The 17,631-nt window shown below is 40.2% G+C and overlaps 1 protein-coding gene across 1 annotated transcript in view; it reads left to right on the top strand.

Moving 5' to 3' along the window:
• The window catches only part of xkr7b (XK, Kell blood group complex subunit-related family, member 7b), a 60,839-nt gene extending 45,334 nt beyond the window's left edge, over window positions 1-15,505 (top strand). Inside the window, exons 2-4 of the mRNA XM_068733271.1 lie at window positions 2,077-2,276; window positions 7,082-7,301; window positions 8,607-15,505. Of these exons, the coding sequence (XP_068589372.1) occupies window positions 2,077-2,276; window positions 7,082-7,301; window positions 8,607-9,414 (1,228 nt within the window). The 3' untranslated portion in view covers window positions 9,415-15,505. The remainder of the gene's footprint in view (window positions 1-2,076; window positions 2,277-7,081; window positions 7,302-8,606) is intronic.
• Window positions 15,506-17,631: the final 2,126 nt, after the last annotated feature.

The raw sequence follows: 17,631 nt of genomic DNA, 5'->3' as shown, positions 1-17,631 counted from the left end.
TGTGTGTGTGTGTGTGTGTGTGTGTGTGTGTGTGTGTGTGCGTGCGTGCGTGCGTGTAGGTGTGTCTGTGTGTGTGTTTTCTGTGTGTGTGTGCGTGTGCTTACACTTCTAGGTTATTTTTACCCCTCTATTTAAAATCTGCTTGAAATGCAGAAGCGCAGGATGTGAGTGTCGTCTCACTTTTCCTCCAGCATAGCTTCATCTCTCCTCATCCGTCCTGCTGCACTACTGTCTGCCATCCTTTCACTCCCATGATGCCTCGCTCCTTCCTCAAATACACATGAACACCAGATGCATTTCAGCCTCCTTGTTTTACTCCTCCATCTGAGATGAGATCCCTTAAAATGAAGCAATGTCTACTTGACCAACCTTACAGTCACAGATTCTTACATCAGAGTGGTTTTAAGTCATTTTCCTTTTTAAAAACCTCCACCGTTATACTTAAAGCCTTTTTTCTTTTTTAGATAAGTGAAAACAGTGAGAATTTGACTGTTTTCTATAGAAAGTGCCTGTCTTGAAAGAAGAAGGCAGGTAGCTGGTAGCACCATGTCTGCCTTATAAGGCAGAACAACCTGTTTTCCAAAAAGTATCTTGTGTTTTTCTGTCACACTTTCTTACTCCACTCCTGTTCCCGACTGACAGCTCTTTAATACAGACCTTGTGCTGCACCAGCAGGTTAAAATAAATCCTCCAACAAACAGACCCATCGCAGTTCTTTGAACGGCGCTGCCTCGTCCTCTCCTCACATCAAATTTATCTCCCAAAAAAAAACGAGGATGCTCTGCAGCGTGCGCTAGCTGACCCGCTGCACCCCGGCGACCGATATTGTCGCTGACACAAAAGAAACAGCAAAACAAAAGCACAACAGAGTTAAACAGTGACAGGTGAGGGTAAAGGTCTCTCCCTGGAGATTCACACATCACTCTCAGGTGTTTTCGTCTCCCAGGAGAACAGCGTGGTGAAGGTTCATATTTCTCCTGGAATATGTCATTTTTACTGTTATAGCCTTGCACCCGTTTGTGTTTGAATTTAGATTGCTGCTCTAACATATGCAAGAAAAACTTTGAGATTTTTGTTTTTAGCATTAGTGATGCACTGCCACCACCTTCATCACACACAAACACCTCAGTGTGAACAAAAAGCCTCCTTGACTGATATGTTTTTTCACTTTTTAATAAGTGATTACTTCACGTATTAATACAGTACATAGCTCAACAGTGAAGTGAAGTTCTCTATGATGTGTTTGAGGCGTGAAATAAGGTATAAGATAACGATTTTATCTAGAGTTTCCAGGGGGCGTCCATTCACAGCGGTTTACGGGATATAGTTCCTTCACTCACAGTCTTATACTTTTGCCTTTTTTGCATTATATGTCATGCTGGAAAATCATTTGTTTCCATTTCTTTTACCTGTTTTGGTTTTATCTTTTCACTAAAGCATTAAATATTTGATTACTTTGAAGCAATTTTGAGTTTGAAAGCCTTGAATAAATTACACCTCATGATTGTGTTAACATTATCCTGTATGACTCTGCAATTCAAATTATAGGCTAATATGATATCAAACAATGTCTTCTTTATTTCAGTGACAGAGCGGCACTCAGGTGACACGGCAATAAAAGCACTCATTGTTTTCTCCGTTCCTCGGCTTTAGCAGGACCTTGATTCTGCTGCTGACGCTGTTAAAATCTGTCGACTTTCCTTTATGAATCTCCAAAAGCAGGATTTCAATATAGGCGATATGGGGCTGGATGTGTAGCCTTATGTGGTAATATTGGGGCGTTAATATGATCATTTCCAATTCTCATTCAGGTGCGTTCATTTCCAAACAGGCGGCATTCATTATGTTTACGATGGTTGTTTACACAGTTATCTCAAGTTGAATGCGGTTGCTGTGTATCTGACGTGGCACAAAGTCAGAGAAAGTTAAGAATATGAAAAAATGTAGGTCAAATGTACAGATTCTATTTTTTTTCTATTAAAAATGTACTGTAAAATGATGTTCTGAAAGAAGTGGAGATGGAGGGCTGATAAAGAAGCATCAAGCATCACTACTCTGAACCTCTCCCGCCCTCAGGTACATCCACGCTCTCTACCTTGGTGCCCAGAGCCGTCTGCACAGCAACGGGCCTCGTCGCCACTTCCACTGGCGGCTGATGTTTGAGAGTGCTGACATCACCATGCTGCGCCTTCTGGAGGCCTTCCTGAAGTCGGCTCCGCAGCTCGTCCTCCAGCTGAGCATCATGATCCACGGAAACATCGTCCTCCCACTGCAAGGTGAGCGAGATGCTCTTCCTGCTTCACTGTGGAAAGTGTGACACGTCTGACAAAGTACCTTTAATTGATGATGAAATTGTACTCACCGAGTTGCTGAAAGTTTGTGACACAGCTATAGCGCCAAGTCAGATTCAGCAGGAAGCCAGATTAACAGAACAACTTTACCACAGTTTTAGTACAATGTTTTTATTACTGATTAAAAAATTAAAAAAATACGATAGAAAACTATGAGCACATATAGACCCCAGTAGTAATAAGACGGAATTATCCTGATGGCTATCTACTTTCTATTGGACCTATTTTATTGGATTTTATTGGATCAATTGCAATTTCTGGTTGTTGCAAAGGCTCCTCTGAAGAAAGAGAGAGAGAGAGAGAGAGAGAGAGAGAGAGAGAGAGAGAGAGAGAGAGAGAGAGAGAGAGAGAGAGAGAGAGAGAGAGAGAGAGAGAGAGAGAGAGTGTGTGTGTGTGTGTGTGTGTGTGTGTGTGCGTGTGCGTGTGTGTGCGTGCGTGCGTTCGTGCATGCGTGTTTGGACGGCAGATATCAGCAGTAAAGTTTATGCTTTATTCATGCACCTCTTACAAGAAGCAGATTGGCCTTTGATGAATAAAACAAAACTCTCTCTCTCTCTCTCTCTCTCTCTCTCTCTCTCTCTCTCCTCTCTCTCTCTCTCTCTCTCTCTCTCTCTCTCTCTCTCTCACACACACACACTGTACACACTCAGCATTCATACACACACACCTGGCGGCACCGAAGTGAAGAATCAGACACATATTTGAATTGTATGAATCCCGTTACACATATGAAAGCTTAAATACACAACACACAAACACATGACCAACAGAAAAGCTTACAAACTGAGTGATATGCATAATTTGTTAGTAAGTCCACACTTGTATTCTATGAGGGGACACAGGGACAGTGACTGTCCTAACATCTCAGTGTAGCCAAGGTACAAAATACAGGGGAGCCAGGGAGAGCTTGGCTCCTCTTAATAAGACATGAGGTCCTTTTGAAAACATGATCTGTGAAATCTTGGCGGTCTCTAAACTACTGACAATATGCTATTTTTGCCCTGCATTTCTACTTTTCTGTGTCTTCATCATCATGGATCATGCATAAAATTAGGCTATTATCGATGTATGATCCGTTAAGGAGGGTAATGCATCAGTTTTTCACTTTAATAAAGATACCGGCTTGTCATGACCAGCAAAGCATAGTGATGTAATATAAAAAAAATGTATCTTTTTATTTAGTCAGCAGCATACAGATATGTCAAAAAGAAGGGACACGGGCAATAAACAAGAAAGGGAGCTTCTCCAAAACCCCATGGTATTCTGTAGTTCACACACTGAGTGTAGCACAACGGCATGCATGACATGAGCAGCTAGTGCTGGGATCTTAGGCCGTGGTTACGCTTGTCGTTTCACTGCAACTTTTGTCATCCGATCATGCCGGGACGCATCAACCGTCAAGTCTTTGCGCTCCGTGATCAGATCTTGCTCGCTTTGGGAATCGGATCAGCCAGACCACATGCAAAAGGGGGCCTGGCTCATTCGAAGTTCAGACCTCAGTGAGGTGTGGACAGCATGTGGGCAAAATCGGGGACCATTTATCAAACGTATACGTCTCACATCACCCTGCATTGCATTGCAGTGTCGACTGTGGACACACAGATTAGGACACAGTTGTTTTCAGATCTGGCGCATACAATCACAAAAGACATATACACTTACAGTTAGACAGCTGAAGAGACAGTAAGTCTGGTTGAGCTTTGACCGTCACTGAGAACATGTATGGCCCTTCGACAGTGTTTCTGGGCTGCCTGCTCTCCTATACAAGAGGCGTGTGCAGGGGTAAAGCCAGTATAATCGTTCAGCTTGGTAATGTAATATTGTTTGTCAGGTGTGAATATCTTTTGTTGTTATTTACTGCCACAGAAGAGAAATGTATCTCTTGTTCGATGTTCAAACTATCTGTCTGCATAAGCTACAGTGCCAGGCTAAATTACCTTCCTTAACTCCTGCTGAAAATCAAATCGCTCTCCATGTGACAAATCAGTTTTGCTCATGATCTTGCTTCATTACTTACCTCAACCTTAGCCGTAACTAAATTCTAACTTAAACCCTAAAACCATGTCTTAAACCTCAAACAGACTTTTGAAGAAGTGAGGGCCAGACAAAAGTTTTTTTTGGTAACCTGCCGTCTGTTGATAGATATTAATAGTTTTTAAATGTGGGCACTTACAGTATACAATACAGACTCTCCCACGTAGCTTATATCACCTCGGTGCTGATATGGCTCATTGATCAGCAAACCAATCAAATTAACCAACTTTCAGTTCTGCCAATTAATCATTCAAGTCATCTGTTATTATAAATCCCTGCTGGTTATAGTTTCTTCAAATATTTGGGATTTGCTGGGTATTCCAAGCATAACAAACTGCATCTGTCTCTTTCCACCCATAATCCCCTCTGCTTCATTTCTTCTGTAGCTGCTTTGGTTTATTTCCTTAAGCTGCATTCCAGGAAACGAGTCATGTCATTGGTCTGGCTTGTAAACCCAGGTGGGGTTTATCAACTGAGCAAGAGGGGGTTGTTCCCTGAAATCATTGGCTGTGGTCAGTTTGGGTTGATGTCAAATTCCAATTGGGTTTTTATGAAAGGAAAAAAAATATCAAGCTAAGGATGATGGTGAAAACATCCAGAGAAATCTCTCCTGCTGCAGAACACACTTAGGAACAAACTACTAATAACATGAAACCAAGAAATACTCTAAAACATAAAGTAAGAAATGAATATACAATTAAAACTAAAGAACACAAGTTATCTTTGTGTTTTGTTAAAGCAGCAATTTCTACAATTATTATTGTTTTATTTTTTTTCTACCCGCAAACGACTTTGTAATTGATGTTCATGCTAAAGAGCATGAGCGGGCATTCAAGGGGTTTCAAGTACAACAAACAGAAAAACTAGATTAGAAGAACAACATGGCAATCTGCCTATCATTTCAGTACAATGTAAATGTAATAAAGCAATATGTCCTGCATTGCTTTTAGGCCATTTGTTACAAGGGATTTTTAAGAGGAACACTTTTATGAGGAAAAGTTTATGATTTTTTAAAAAAGGCACAAAGGTGTGGGGGGACGATGAGGTGACTAATCGGGAATAACGGAAAGGATTCTTGGAGTGCCGGGCTGGTTGTTGGGCCAAAAGGGCCGATGACTTTACACCAAAAAACACACCGAGCAGCAGCAAAGTGCGGCCTGCAGCGAGCTGCCATGCAACATCTGTTGAAAGCTGCAGCGGCAAAATGTGGCCCAGCTACAGGTTGGAGATAGTTTCATTTTTTGCGGCAAAGTGCAGCCAGAGATCACCCACAGCCAATCAAGAAACAGTCCTGTGACTCCTGTGGCATGTTGACCTATGTTACAAATAATTTCTTCCCGGGTGATACACATGAGGAAGCACTTATACGCTGTGTAATATGTTGTGAACTTAAGTGGGCTGGTCTGAGGCATGAAACTCCTGAAAGTGAGCCCCACTCCCGCCTTGCCTTTAAGAACGACCTTATGGACCGAACAACTGCAACTCTGAGTCTTCAAGGCAAAAACTTGTTTTCAACAGCAGTAATCTTAGTTTTTTTGAATATCTAACTAAAGTATCAGTAAGTTTCTACATGAGAGGAATATTCAAGTTCTCCCCAATCTCTTCATAAGAAAACCTAGGATGATCAAAATTACATTAAAATGCAAAGTCGGTGCAACTCTTTCTCTGCTCAAATTTTAATGCCTTCTCAGTGTGATTCATGGCTAATTTGAGACAAGACTGCATGATTAACACACATGAATGTTTAATGTGTTTAAACTGCACTCTGGGCGGCACAGTTACGTGTGCAGGCTAATGATCCTTTTACTTCAAATGAAACTATTCCAGGTCTACTTGAATGAGCAAGGATGCAAAACATTTAAAGGTGCCATATTAGAATTTTAGCATCAATTGAGACATTACGCCATCTCTCGGTCGACAGAAATTCTTTACCATTGTGTTATTTTCACTAGCAGTTCAGTTTGTTCTGGTCCAGGAAAAGATATCTTAACAGATACCGGACAAATATTGCACAGGCCACTAAATGTGATTCAGGATCCCCGGAAATTGAACTCCTTATGGGTTCATTTTAACATAAAAAGCTGACAAGCAGTCAGTAGAACACATAGACATGGTCATATTACACATTAAAACAATTCATGTCCATGTTTGTGGCTTAAATCCTCTCAGTCTCTTTGTTAAGTTGAGAATATTGATTGCGCTTGGGATGAAGGACTTCCTAAATATATTTCTTAGTTTTAAGATGGACTCTATAGTGAGCGCCTATAGTTATGATGTCACTGTTTTTAAACTGCCTCTAACATTTGACAGTGAAAAATCAACTCAGTTTAAGGTCATCTTAGTGTTTTTGTTTTTCAAAGCTTCCTACCACATTTTGAGGTCTTCAGTCTACAGAAGTTGTCATGCTGTAAGGTATATGGTTAAAATATATGTTCACTTTCAATATCAACGTTTCACAGTTAATTTGACAGAAATATTGGTATTTCATGTCAGTGTGTATTTGTTATAATTAGCCAGCTACTGCCTTTCTTTATTTAATTTCCCCCTTCATCACTCAAATGTTTTTAAATGTGTGCCTCTTTCTTCCCTTCCTCTAATTTCTCTCTCTCTCTCTCTCTCTCTCTCTCTCTCTCTCTCTCTCTCTCTCTCTCTCTCTCTCTCTCTCTCTCTCTCTGTCTGTTCATCTGTCTTCCCAGGCCTCTCTGCCTCGGCCTCCCTGGTCTCTCTGGCCTGGATGATCGCCTCCTACCAGAAGGTTCTCCGGGACTCCCGCGACGACAAGCTGCCCATGTCTTACAAGGCCGTGATCACCCAGATGCTGTGGCACTTCTTCACCATCGGGGCGAGGACCGTGGCCTTTGCCCTCTTCGCCTCCGTCTTCCAGCTCTACTTCGGCATTTTCATCGTCAGCCACTGGTGGGCCATGTGACCTGATGCAAAAGAGTCTGGACCCACAATGAGAAGCTTAGTGTTTGACAACATTATGAATAATGAAGAGTTTTTTTTTAATAGTTATCAGGAGAAAACTCTAGGTCTTTTCTCTCAATTATAGTAACCAGAAAAAATATTTATTGCTCGAGTGTTTAATACAAGTTTACAGTTATTACCTAACCATTGACTGGCTACATTGACATCAAATTAATATTGTATCAGTGATCTTGTATCGCAACGGCACACAAAATAAATAGAAGATCAATTATTCAATAACTCTGTTTCCAAAATTAGAGTCTTTAGATAGTCATGCAATGTATTTACTCAAATACATTGTCATTTACAGTATTGTAGAGGAAAACAACTTGATTAAGTGAATGATGAATAAAAACTGTAAATATATCCTCTTTTTAACACAAGCCCTTTCTCACTCATTAGCCTTATTAAATCAGTGTGTTCAAAACAATCTGCTTTCTCTGCACTCTGCTGCTTCTTTCCCCAAGGAAGGATACATAATAGTTATTGTTGGTTGATTTATAATGCTCCTCCCCATTCATTGTGATTATTTATAAATTTATGAAATTGGTGCAAAAAGGTTGTGGTAAGCAGAGATTCAATATTAATGTCTTGTTATGCTTTAACTTTGGGTGATTGTGCATTACATTACATTACAGTCATTTAGCAGACGCTTTTATCCAAAGCAACTTACAATAAGTGCATAAGTGCATCTGTTGTGTTTTCAATGAAATATCCCTTAATTCCCAGGTTAATAATTAAAATCCTTAAAAATGCATTACATTACCCAGGTAATAGATTTAAATCACTAAAAATGCTCATTACAGTTTTATATTTGCCATTTTAAGGGGTCATCCTCTTTGATCATGAATATCCATCACAAATGTCATGACAATTTGATCTTCTTCTTCTGGAGTCTGGGCCAAGTCTTTGACTGATAATGCCCTTCCTTAGACAAAAATTGATCTCCGGGACTCACATAGCCTCTTGTCTTACCATGATAAGGTGGTGTAATTGTCCAATGCTGTTTTACTGGTTGTAATTACAGTGGGAGAAGGTGTTGCTGTAGTAATAACTTGAATGATGGTCGTAGTAATAATGTAAAAATAATAAAATACATGTTAGTATTATAACAAAGAACAGGTGCTATCTTTTAGAAAATACACAGTCATTATAAAGTCCTTTTGAAGTTGCATATTATTCTTAGTAGCAGCCATTACAAAATGAACAGGACTCATCGTGCTGTTGTTAAGGATATTGTTTATTGTCTTTCAGGTGTGTCATGACCTTCTGGATCATCCAAGGTGAAACTGACTTCTGCATGTCCAAATGGGAGGAGATCATCTACAACATGGTGGTGGGCATCATCTACATCTTCTGCTGGTTCAATGTCAAGGAAGGCCCCAGTCGCCTACGTATGACCGTCTACTATTCTGTGACGCTGGCTGAGAATGTGGCTCTGACCGCCGCCTGGTACACTTACCGTGGCCCACAGACCTCCGACTCCTACGCCCTGGTGGTGGTGTGCCTGGTGGCCTGCAGCTTTGCCCTGGGAACCTTCTTCATGTTGGTGTACTACTGCTGGCTGCACCCGGATGGGCCCGTTCTGGGCTCACAGTGGGGAGGGTGTGTGGACGAGGGTGTGGTGAGTGCGGTAGGGGTAGCGGGAGTGATTGATGCTTGCCTCACCCCATCCCAAGGGTCCCAAACAGACATGGTCATTACCAGCCCTCCAAGGACTCTCCCCAGGACTAAAGACACGGGGGAGCCGGTTCCCGGAGAGCGAGACAAGGACAGAGACAGGGACAGTTGCCTGCCTGTCTTCCAGGTACGTCCCTCCCCTTCATCTTCTCCTGCACTCCTTCACAGGACCTCCTCCTCATCTCGTGCACAGGAGGGGCCTGTGATCCGGATCGACCTCCCAAGGAAGCGATACCCGGCCTGGGATGCACACTTTATCGATCGGCGCCTTCGCAAAACCATTCTGCTTCTGGAGACCTCATCAGCCGTCAGCCCGAGGATACAGTACAGGAGTAGCATGATGGGCAGCAAAGAGGTTTTAGAATATGAGACAACCGTCTAAGCCAAGGGAGGCTCTTAAACTTAAAAGTGCAGTCTTAGACCAAGGCTCAGCCTGAGATCAGTTCTCATCCCAGGACTACCTATGCCAGGAAAAGCATGGAAAGGAGACAGAGTTTCAGGCAACTCTTTTTTTTTTTAAAAAGAAGTTGTCAAACTTGATTGTAAAATGTGAAGCGCAATCTGGGACCAAAGCTCTCCCCTTAGGGCGCAGTCCGGGAGTACGTAGCATGAATGAGCCGTGGGAAGTAAAGGGAGTAACACCGAACTGAGATAATCTACGTCTTTTCTAAAAGCTTGGAGGTGAGACATTTGATCTCTCATCCTGGGACCAAGGAGTGTTATTTGGTTTCATCCTGCATGGTTAGAGCAAGAAGTAAAAGGATTTGAGGGCAATGAAGTTGCAGAGTTTGAGATAATTGAGAAACAGTCCGCTGCATGAACTTGAGCCTTGGACTCGGAGATTCAACAGAGACTTACCTGGGAACTTTTAGAGACTGGAGTTTGCACGGGACATGCAATCATTTGGTTTGGTAGCAAATTAGACAAGAATGGGGACTCACTATCTCATAAATATTGCCTAAGTGATTTGCAGGGCAAAAGACGCCTAGACATCTAGATTAAAACTAAGTTAAATTTCGTTGAAAAGTGATAGTTATTTTTAGAAATCTAGTTGACGTATAATATCCCGTTAAGCCCAACGGACCCAAATTCGGGTCAGCTGTAGCATTTACCGTCCAAAAAAGTCCATTTATGCATGTATTTATGAATATGAAAAAAAAAAATCGAAATTTTTTTTCAAAATCTGGGTAAAACAAACAATCTAAGACATTCTTACACACTCCAAACACCATTCTACACAAATAGTGTAAGATTTATCACAAAATCACGTATTTCTAACCTAACTCGCTCTTCTCCGAGTTAGCATAACAAAGCTAACGGTTAGCATAGGCAACCGAGATAGCAAAAAGCACAAGCATTCAACACAGATTCCAGAACTACCATCAGATCGTCTCTCCGGTAAACCCTCACAAGGCTGTGAGCAAACAAACACAAGAAACACAATGCGTAATATCCTTCAAAATCATCCAAAGCTCCTTACCTTTTCGTTGTTCTGCTGTAAATCTCCGCTTAATTCCGTCAACAATATTTCTACATATTTCCGGTGCGTCTCTGAAATGTCCCCGTGCAGAAACAAGGGCCCGTCTAACAAAGGCACCGTGGGGGGATGGGATCGAATTCCGGCGATGTTGTGCGCACGGTTCAGATGACGCGCCACGGTTTTACTCCCTACTGGCTAACGCTTCTGTCAATCAAAATCGCAATGCGTTTATTAAAAAGCCAGGACTCAGACGCTTCTAAGGAGGGTCCATTGACTGAAATCGACCAACCATAGGCTGAGCTATGAGACCTGGACTGGAAGCCAGATGAGAAAATCTCATGGATGACAGACATAAACAGGCTCAGAGAGGATCCAGGCTCTCTAAATGATGCCAAACTGCTGCATATGATAGATTGAACACTATTAGTCATAAAAGAAGTGAAATATATAATTATGTACTATATAAAATTACAATGGAACAGCTGGAACCAAATGACTCATACCTCTCTAGCTCTTGAATGCTTAACTTTATCAAAGAAAACATTGTGCAGAGAGACTCTCAACCCATTGGGCTATGATCTGGGAGAGGTTTGAGCTTTCAACTACAACATTAAAAAAAAATGTCTTATCAAAATTGGATTCATTTTTAATCGGAGATAAAGAATTTAAATTTGTGCTGTGTTCCATCTTAATGTTCTCTTAACCAGTAACATATATACTGATATTTACAAATCAGAACAAATTTCACAAGGGTCAGCAAAACTATTAAAATACACCTTATATTTAGACGAAAATCACTCTCTTTACTATGGGTTGCAAAAATCGAGGAGAGGCCTACAAATAGGCTTAGGGCTTAACGGGATAAAAGGATAAATATGATATTTCAACAGCCCTTAAAATGTGTTAATGTAGTTATGTCCAGTGACGCAGGACAGAACTACATAATGAAATAAACTAAAAGCATGAATTAAACAATGACTACACTTAGCTGGGTTTTAATCAAGACGTCTAGATTTCTTTTTACCTCCAAATCACCAGTTAATTGCCAATTGAGTACTCTTTAATATTTAAAGAAATGCAATCACTTTGCAGAGTATACATACAGTAAATAGGAGTATTTGTCTAAGCAAGTAGACAGAGATTATAACATTTACATTTTCATTTGCATTTACATTTGCTGCACCATTCCAAAAGGTTGCATGTCCCTCACATTCTGTCCGTGGTGTCTAAAGAGAAATGTAGTCTTATACATTGGGCTCAAGTATCATGACACAACAAGGACCCATCATATGAATGGCTCACAAGTGATTCTGAAATGTAAGCCTGATATACAAATGATAACAGCCAGCCATCCATATGTGGTACAAAAACAGCCATAGCAAAAGTTCCACTGATTACATCCCAGCTGCTCTGTCACCCCCAACTTGATAAAGGACTTAATTGTAAAAAAAAAAATCAATCAGGTCTGGATGTAAGGATGTAAGGTGGATGACTTCCGCAATGGCTACCCCCATATGGCATGCTCTAACTCGCCACAAACAGGCTTGTGATGTACAGTTGAATAAATACAGATGTCAGATATAAGCTATTATAATAAGCTCTAGTTGATGAATGACTTTTGGATGAAGAAGCTTCATTTACTCGTAAGAGTCTAAATGTTGTCCACTTTTCTTGGAATGCATAAGATGTAGAGGTATAAAGGGTGTCATTAACAACCTCATTATGCTATGAAAACATTTTGCAGTGTTTGATCTTTGGCGAGAACAGTAGCTGATAAAAAAATGTCTCTAGAACAAATCCAGTGAGCGGTTAATACAAGTAACAATATACACGCAAAAGAAATTGATAACAAAAACTCAAGAGTTGCAAAGTACATTGAGGATTGTTTTTGCAGGCTAGCTAGTCAGCAAAAGCTGATGTTTATTGTTAGGATGTTGACAAGGATTTGGAATTTTTGAAAGACGATGTTTACAAAATGAAACCATGTACAGGCCTTCAAAAGTAGATAGAGTCAGGTTTGTACTGGTAAGTGACATCATCAGTCGACTGACAGGAAAAATGAAGTCGTCAGATGAGAAATCCTCTTCGCTCCTTTTAAACTGCTGTTGTGATGCCCAGAAAAAAGGTGCCACAACTTGAACAAAATCAGCGGAGTTGTTCGGCACACAACTTCAAGGGTTGAAGTTTAAAGGCAGCAGCTCCCAGGTGTGAATGTGTTACTATCAATTAGAAGCAGCTAGATGCTAAGAAAGTCCAGCATGGTCAGCAACAGTACCTGGAGGCAGAACAGTAAAAAAAAAAAGAAAAAAGAAACACTTGCATCAAAGCTAATTTTTGTCCTCTCTCATATTACACAACAGGTCTCTCTTTGGCAGTCTCTTTGAAGTTCTTTGAAAATACTTTTTTTTCTTTAAAAGCCTTAGGTTAGTCTGTGCATATAAGGTGACTTGTGATTTGTTATGAAGAGGACTTTCTTCAAGTCCATCCAAGAAACATTTATACCAATGTTGTGATTGTTTTAGATAAAGGCAACACAAGATGTTAGCATTTTTAGCAATGCACTCAAAAGCATTTCTCTTAATACCATTGCATTCCCTATGTGACTCTGATGCATCTCAAAAAGCATGCTCATCAAAACACCATTGAAGATGCATTTGAGGTACTGTGTAGTGATAAAGGCTCCAAGTTCATGATACAGTTTAACTTTTATTTATTTTTCCTTAGCTACAATACCAAGATTTTTTATTTACAACCCAACAAACATTTAGAGGATGTGATTGTTCAGGGGGTCGCCAATTTAAGGTTGACTGACACAAGCACAAAAAAACAAAATATTATGGCACAGTAAGAACTCATATTTAACTACTATAAACTTGTGTCAAAGATGTTTAGGGTTATAGTTTTTACAAAAGAGGACAAACCTCTGCTTCGGATAAATATAAATGACATCTCATCTTTAATTTTGGCACTTCCCTTACCCTTTTCAAAGCTGGGGTAGGCTGTTGTGTTTATAGTGTAAAAACTTAAAAGAGAAAGCTGTTCAACGTGTATGAACCTCTTCACCATATCCACTCTGACAGACAGTAAGAAAAAAACATTGACTGTTGATTGGAGTAATGTACTATTTACTTTTTTGGGTAGTGAAGGAATTCAAACAGTTCCCTCCTGCTGCCACCTGGGGTCAACACAAATGTCTTTATTGTTGCAGTATCTAGGGTGGGTTTGATTATCACCTCTATGCTGATGATGCATGTGTATATTCTGAAGTGGCGAAGGGACTCCCAGGAGAAGTATTTCCAACCTTGTGTACTTTAGGTCGATGGGTGGAGCAAGTCACTAAGAATAGTTTATATACTTGCCTTTTAACAATGCGTTCACATAGATAAGGGGTTGTGATGCAGTATCTTTCATATACTTGAGTCTACCTGTAGGATAAAAAAATGTATCCTGTAGGGGGCAGATCAGGCCGAGTCATCCCTGGCTGACACCAGAATATCCAATGTGTTCTCACTACCAACTCATCAAATATCGACGATTGGTCAATGCCACTCGGCATCTGATACCGAGGCACCCTTAAGCTTCTGTATGAGATTCACCGGGCTCTCAACTAACTCTAACGTAGAACTATTCACGTCATTATACAGCGGCCAGAGCAACTGATGTAGAATAGAGAACGAGAAAGTCTACCTTTGAGGTTGGACGGCAAGTTTATTTTGAAGAGAGATCGAATGCATGTAATGAGCGGAAACTCTACGTTTTTTGTGAACACAGGAGTTTAATTTGAAAAGACACTATGCATGTAATGCAGAAACTGACTAGTCCAAAACTGACGTGGGAGAGCAACCTAGAATGTCATAGTTTGAAGCGTAAGGCCATTGACCTAGCGTCAGTATTCAACGAGTTGGTATTGAGAATATCTTAGTTACTTAGTTTGTCTTTAAAACCTTCCATCATTGTAGGTGTTGTTAAGTTGTTAGAGTCTGCCAGAGAGGCCATGTTTCTAATTGCATCCTGCAGATGGGTTGCATTATTATCTGATTGCTCCGGAGCATTGGGTACACGCGTGACCATCATGCACACACTAATGCATTGTTAAAAGCAAGTATGTAAGCGCTCAGATCTTCACAAGGTTTTTGATTGTATTCCCAATTAGACAGCAAGGGTAAAATTTCCATATCAGCTCTCTTACCTGCTCTACGGGAAAACTTTGTCTGTGGTGGGTCAAAATGGATAAATAACAAATCAATATCAGTAGTAACTTGGTATTAGAATTATCCTGACAGTGTTGTGTCCTACCTGAACTAGTGGATGTTAGTACAGTGGTGGCAGTCACTGCAATGTTAATGGTGCTGAAAACAACAATCCTATGTCATGTCAAGCATGATAATGTACAGATAATGCATATGGTAACCACCCAATCGTGGGCCGAGGGCGAGGCTTCGCTTTCTCTGATTGGATAATGAAGCCCTTTTAAGTGAAATAAAAGTAAAAAGTGGTGCGCTGGTTATATACCGACTTGAACAAAAACATGTTAAAAAAGTAAGCGAGTTCAAAAACTCAAATCATCTTTTATTAATTGATGCAAGTATTTATGTTTATTTATTTTTGTATTTGTTTTATATATATTTATCTATTGTTTACTCACTCAGTGGCCATGTCTTTGGTATGACTCTTATATTAAGATGTAAAAACTGAAAATAGATTTTCTTTTTTTTTTTACTCATTCTATATATCTGTATATATCAGAGTGGCGATATACTAGGACATGTATGAGTGTGTGTGCTTTGGTTCGTATGTATGTATTGTATGTACAGTATGTATGTCAGGATGTGCTCTAAGTTCTTTTGATAATGCTGCTTCAACATCCTCTGAGTGAATGAGCAGAAAAATAAACCAGTGGTGAAAATATCTATGACGCTGTTAAAAAAAGAGCTCAACAAGATGTGCTGATAACTGTAGATGGGAATAATACTGTAGTAAACATGGCTGAACAGCCGGCGAAATACACTGCTGTCTGTGTTTTCTGTTACAGCGTATGGAAAATAAATATAAAGTCATATATTGCACTTCATTGCAATGTTTAAGGTACTTGTACTTAACTTAAATGTTTGCAATTTGTGAAGCTTTGTGAGGGAACTATTGAGCGTTTTACTTCACTTCATATGTAATGGCTTAACTGAATGCATTTTTACATTCAATGAGGTACAAAGCACAGACTGAGTCCTGCATGTAGTTAGATTGAGACAACCAAAGGACAGGAGAGGTCAAGAAGAAACGTGTACAACAGACCTCCCCTCAACATAAGGAGACAAACAAAAAATATAAAAAAGGAATAAAAAAAACTGCACCAACATAATGATGATAAGAAGCACACAAAAGAAAAACGAACCGATCAGTAGGTAGTAACTATGTTTCTGTTAACATGTATCTGCTGTTATACATTGGTATTATACAATATACCCATATTTCAAGGATACAAGTTTAGAACAGCAGATTTCAGATTTTGTAAACATCAACAATGTAATTAATTTACCTATCAATACTTTAATCACAATGAAGAGGCACTATCAGTTAGGTTTACTACATTTAATTTTATTGTTTTCTGAAGAGGGTTTGAATAATTGTTTTGATTATTAGGCTGAAAGCATTATATACATATATAGGTATGTTTGCCAGGTGTCTCCCAATCCCATTCAGCTGTAGTGATTGCAATCACATCTTTCTAGTTTTTGGGAACAGTTTATCAAGAACATCAGTTTTTTATCAAATGGCTCTAAACACTACAGAACCCATGAGCCTCAAAGGCTCTGTATTTCCTTAAACACTGCACCAGTGTTGCTGAATTTAGTTTTTTAACAAGTTCTACAAAATCTGCAACTTATGTCCGCCACTAGACAGAATCTAACTCATTCTGATTGGCTGTTTCTTACTGGCCGTGGTTTTTCTGTGTTTGGACTTTACTGAGGAGTTCCCAGGTGCGATACCGGAGTGAGGCGGAGCTGAAACCGAAGTTGGAGCTCCACCAACGCTTTCCGCTGAATCTTCCCGCCCTGTTTCTCTTGTTTCTTCTTGAATCTCCTCTTTCTTTCCTCTCGAGGCGACAACACAAAAGCTCTCCCTCAAACCAACATTCTTTGATCTCTTTCTCACATCACCATCCCTCCATCCTGAGGACTTGTTGTTTATTTGGCAGGCATCTCTGGAGATTCAGCAACCAAACAACAATCCCTCCTCCTTCTCCCTTTTCTCTTCAAGTCTTTTTCCCTATGCTTTCCTTTTCGTTTTTGTGTTTTCAGTCTGCTTCTTCTTCTGTTTTCTTTTTGTCACGGAGGGAACTCTAGATGAGGACTCGGACACAGGTGTTAAGGTTCAACTGACGATCTTTTATTTTCAACAAAAAGGCTCAGGAAAATCCCTGGAAACAAAACCTCTTTTAGCGAGGCCGGAAAACAAACTTACAAAGCAGAACTAAAAACTCCGATTTAACTCAAAGAGCAGTAAAGTAAAAACTGCGAAAGCCAAACCAAAAATCACTTTGCAAGGAAGGTATAATACTACAAATAAAAAAGCTGTGATTCTACTCAAAGAGCTGGAAGATCAAAATGGCAAAATGCAAAACAAGGTCGCTCTTACAGAGGAAACGAGAAACAAGAAACAAGAACAGGATAGACAATACTAAGGCTTGGTCTTGCTGATAGCATGAGGCGGGTGTGCAAGGCAAAAGGACATGACACACTGGCACAGGACAAGGGGAGACGCAGACTATAAGTACACATGAGGGAAGTAGGGGAGCAGGTGGAGACAATCAGGAATCAGGGAAGACAATCAGACTGGTGACACATGAGGAAGGGCAAGGAACCTGAAACGAGAGGAGAGTTAATTTCCAAAATAAAACAGGAAGTCACAAAACAAACGTGGAGACAGGACAAAAACCCAACTTGACATACAGGTGTGACACTTTTACTTTGCAGCAGGAAGGAGTATTCCTCCCCTTATTTGATCTTTTGTTTTTTTATTTTCACTCCTTGCTTCCAAGCACTCCTTCCTTTTTTTCCTCTTAATTTCGCTTCTTTTTCTCAAGTTTGATCAACCTCGTTCTCACTCACTTGGTCAGCGCCC

This window comes from Cebidichthys violaceus, unplaced genomic scaffold, assembly GCF_023349555.1.
Source record: "Cebidichthys violaceus isolate CVI_PGR_0920_01 unplaced genomic scaffold, fCebVio1.0.p SCAF_6, whole genome shotgun sequence".
Lineage (NCBI taxonomy): Eukaryota > Metazoa > Chordata > Actinopteri > Perciformes > Stichaeidae > Cebidichthys > Cebidichthys violaceus.
The sequence above is the reverse complement of the archived record's forward strand: the minus strand, read 5'-3'. Positions and strand labels throughout refer to the sequence as shown.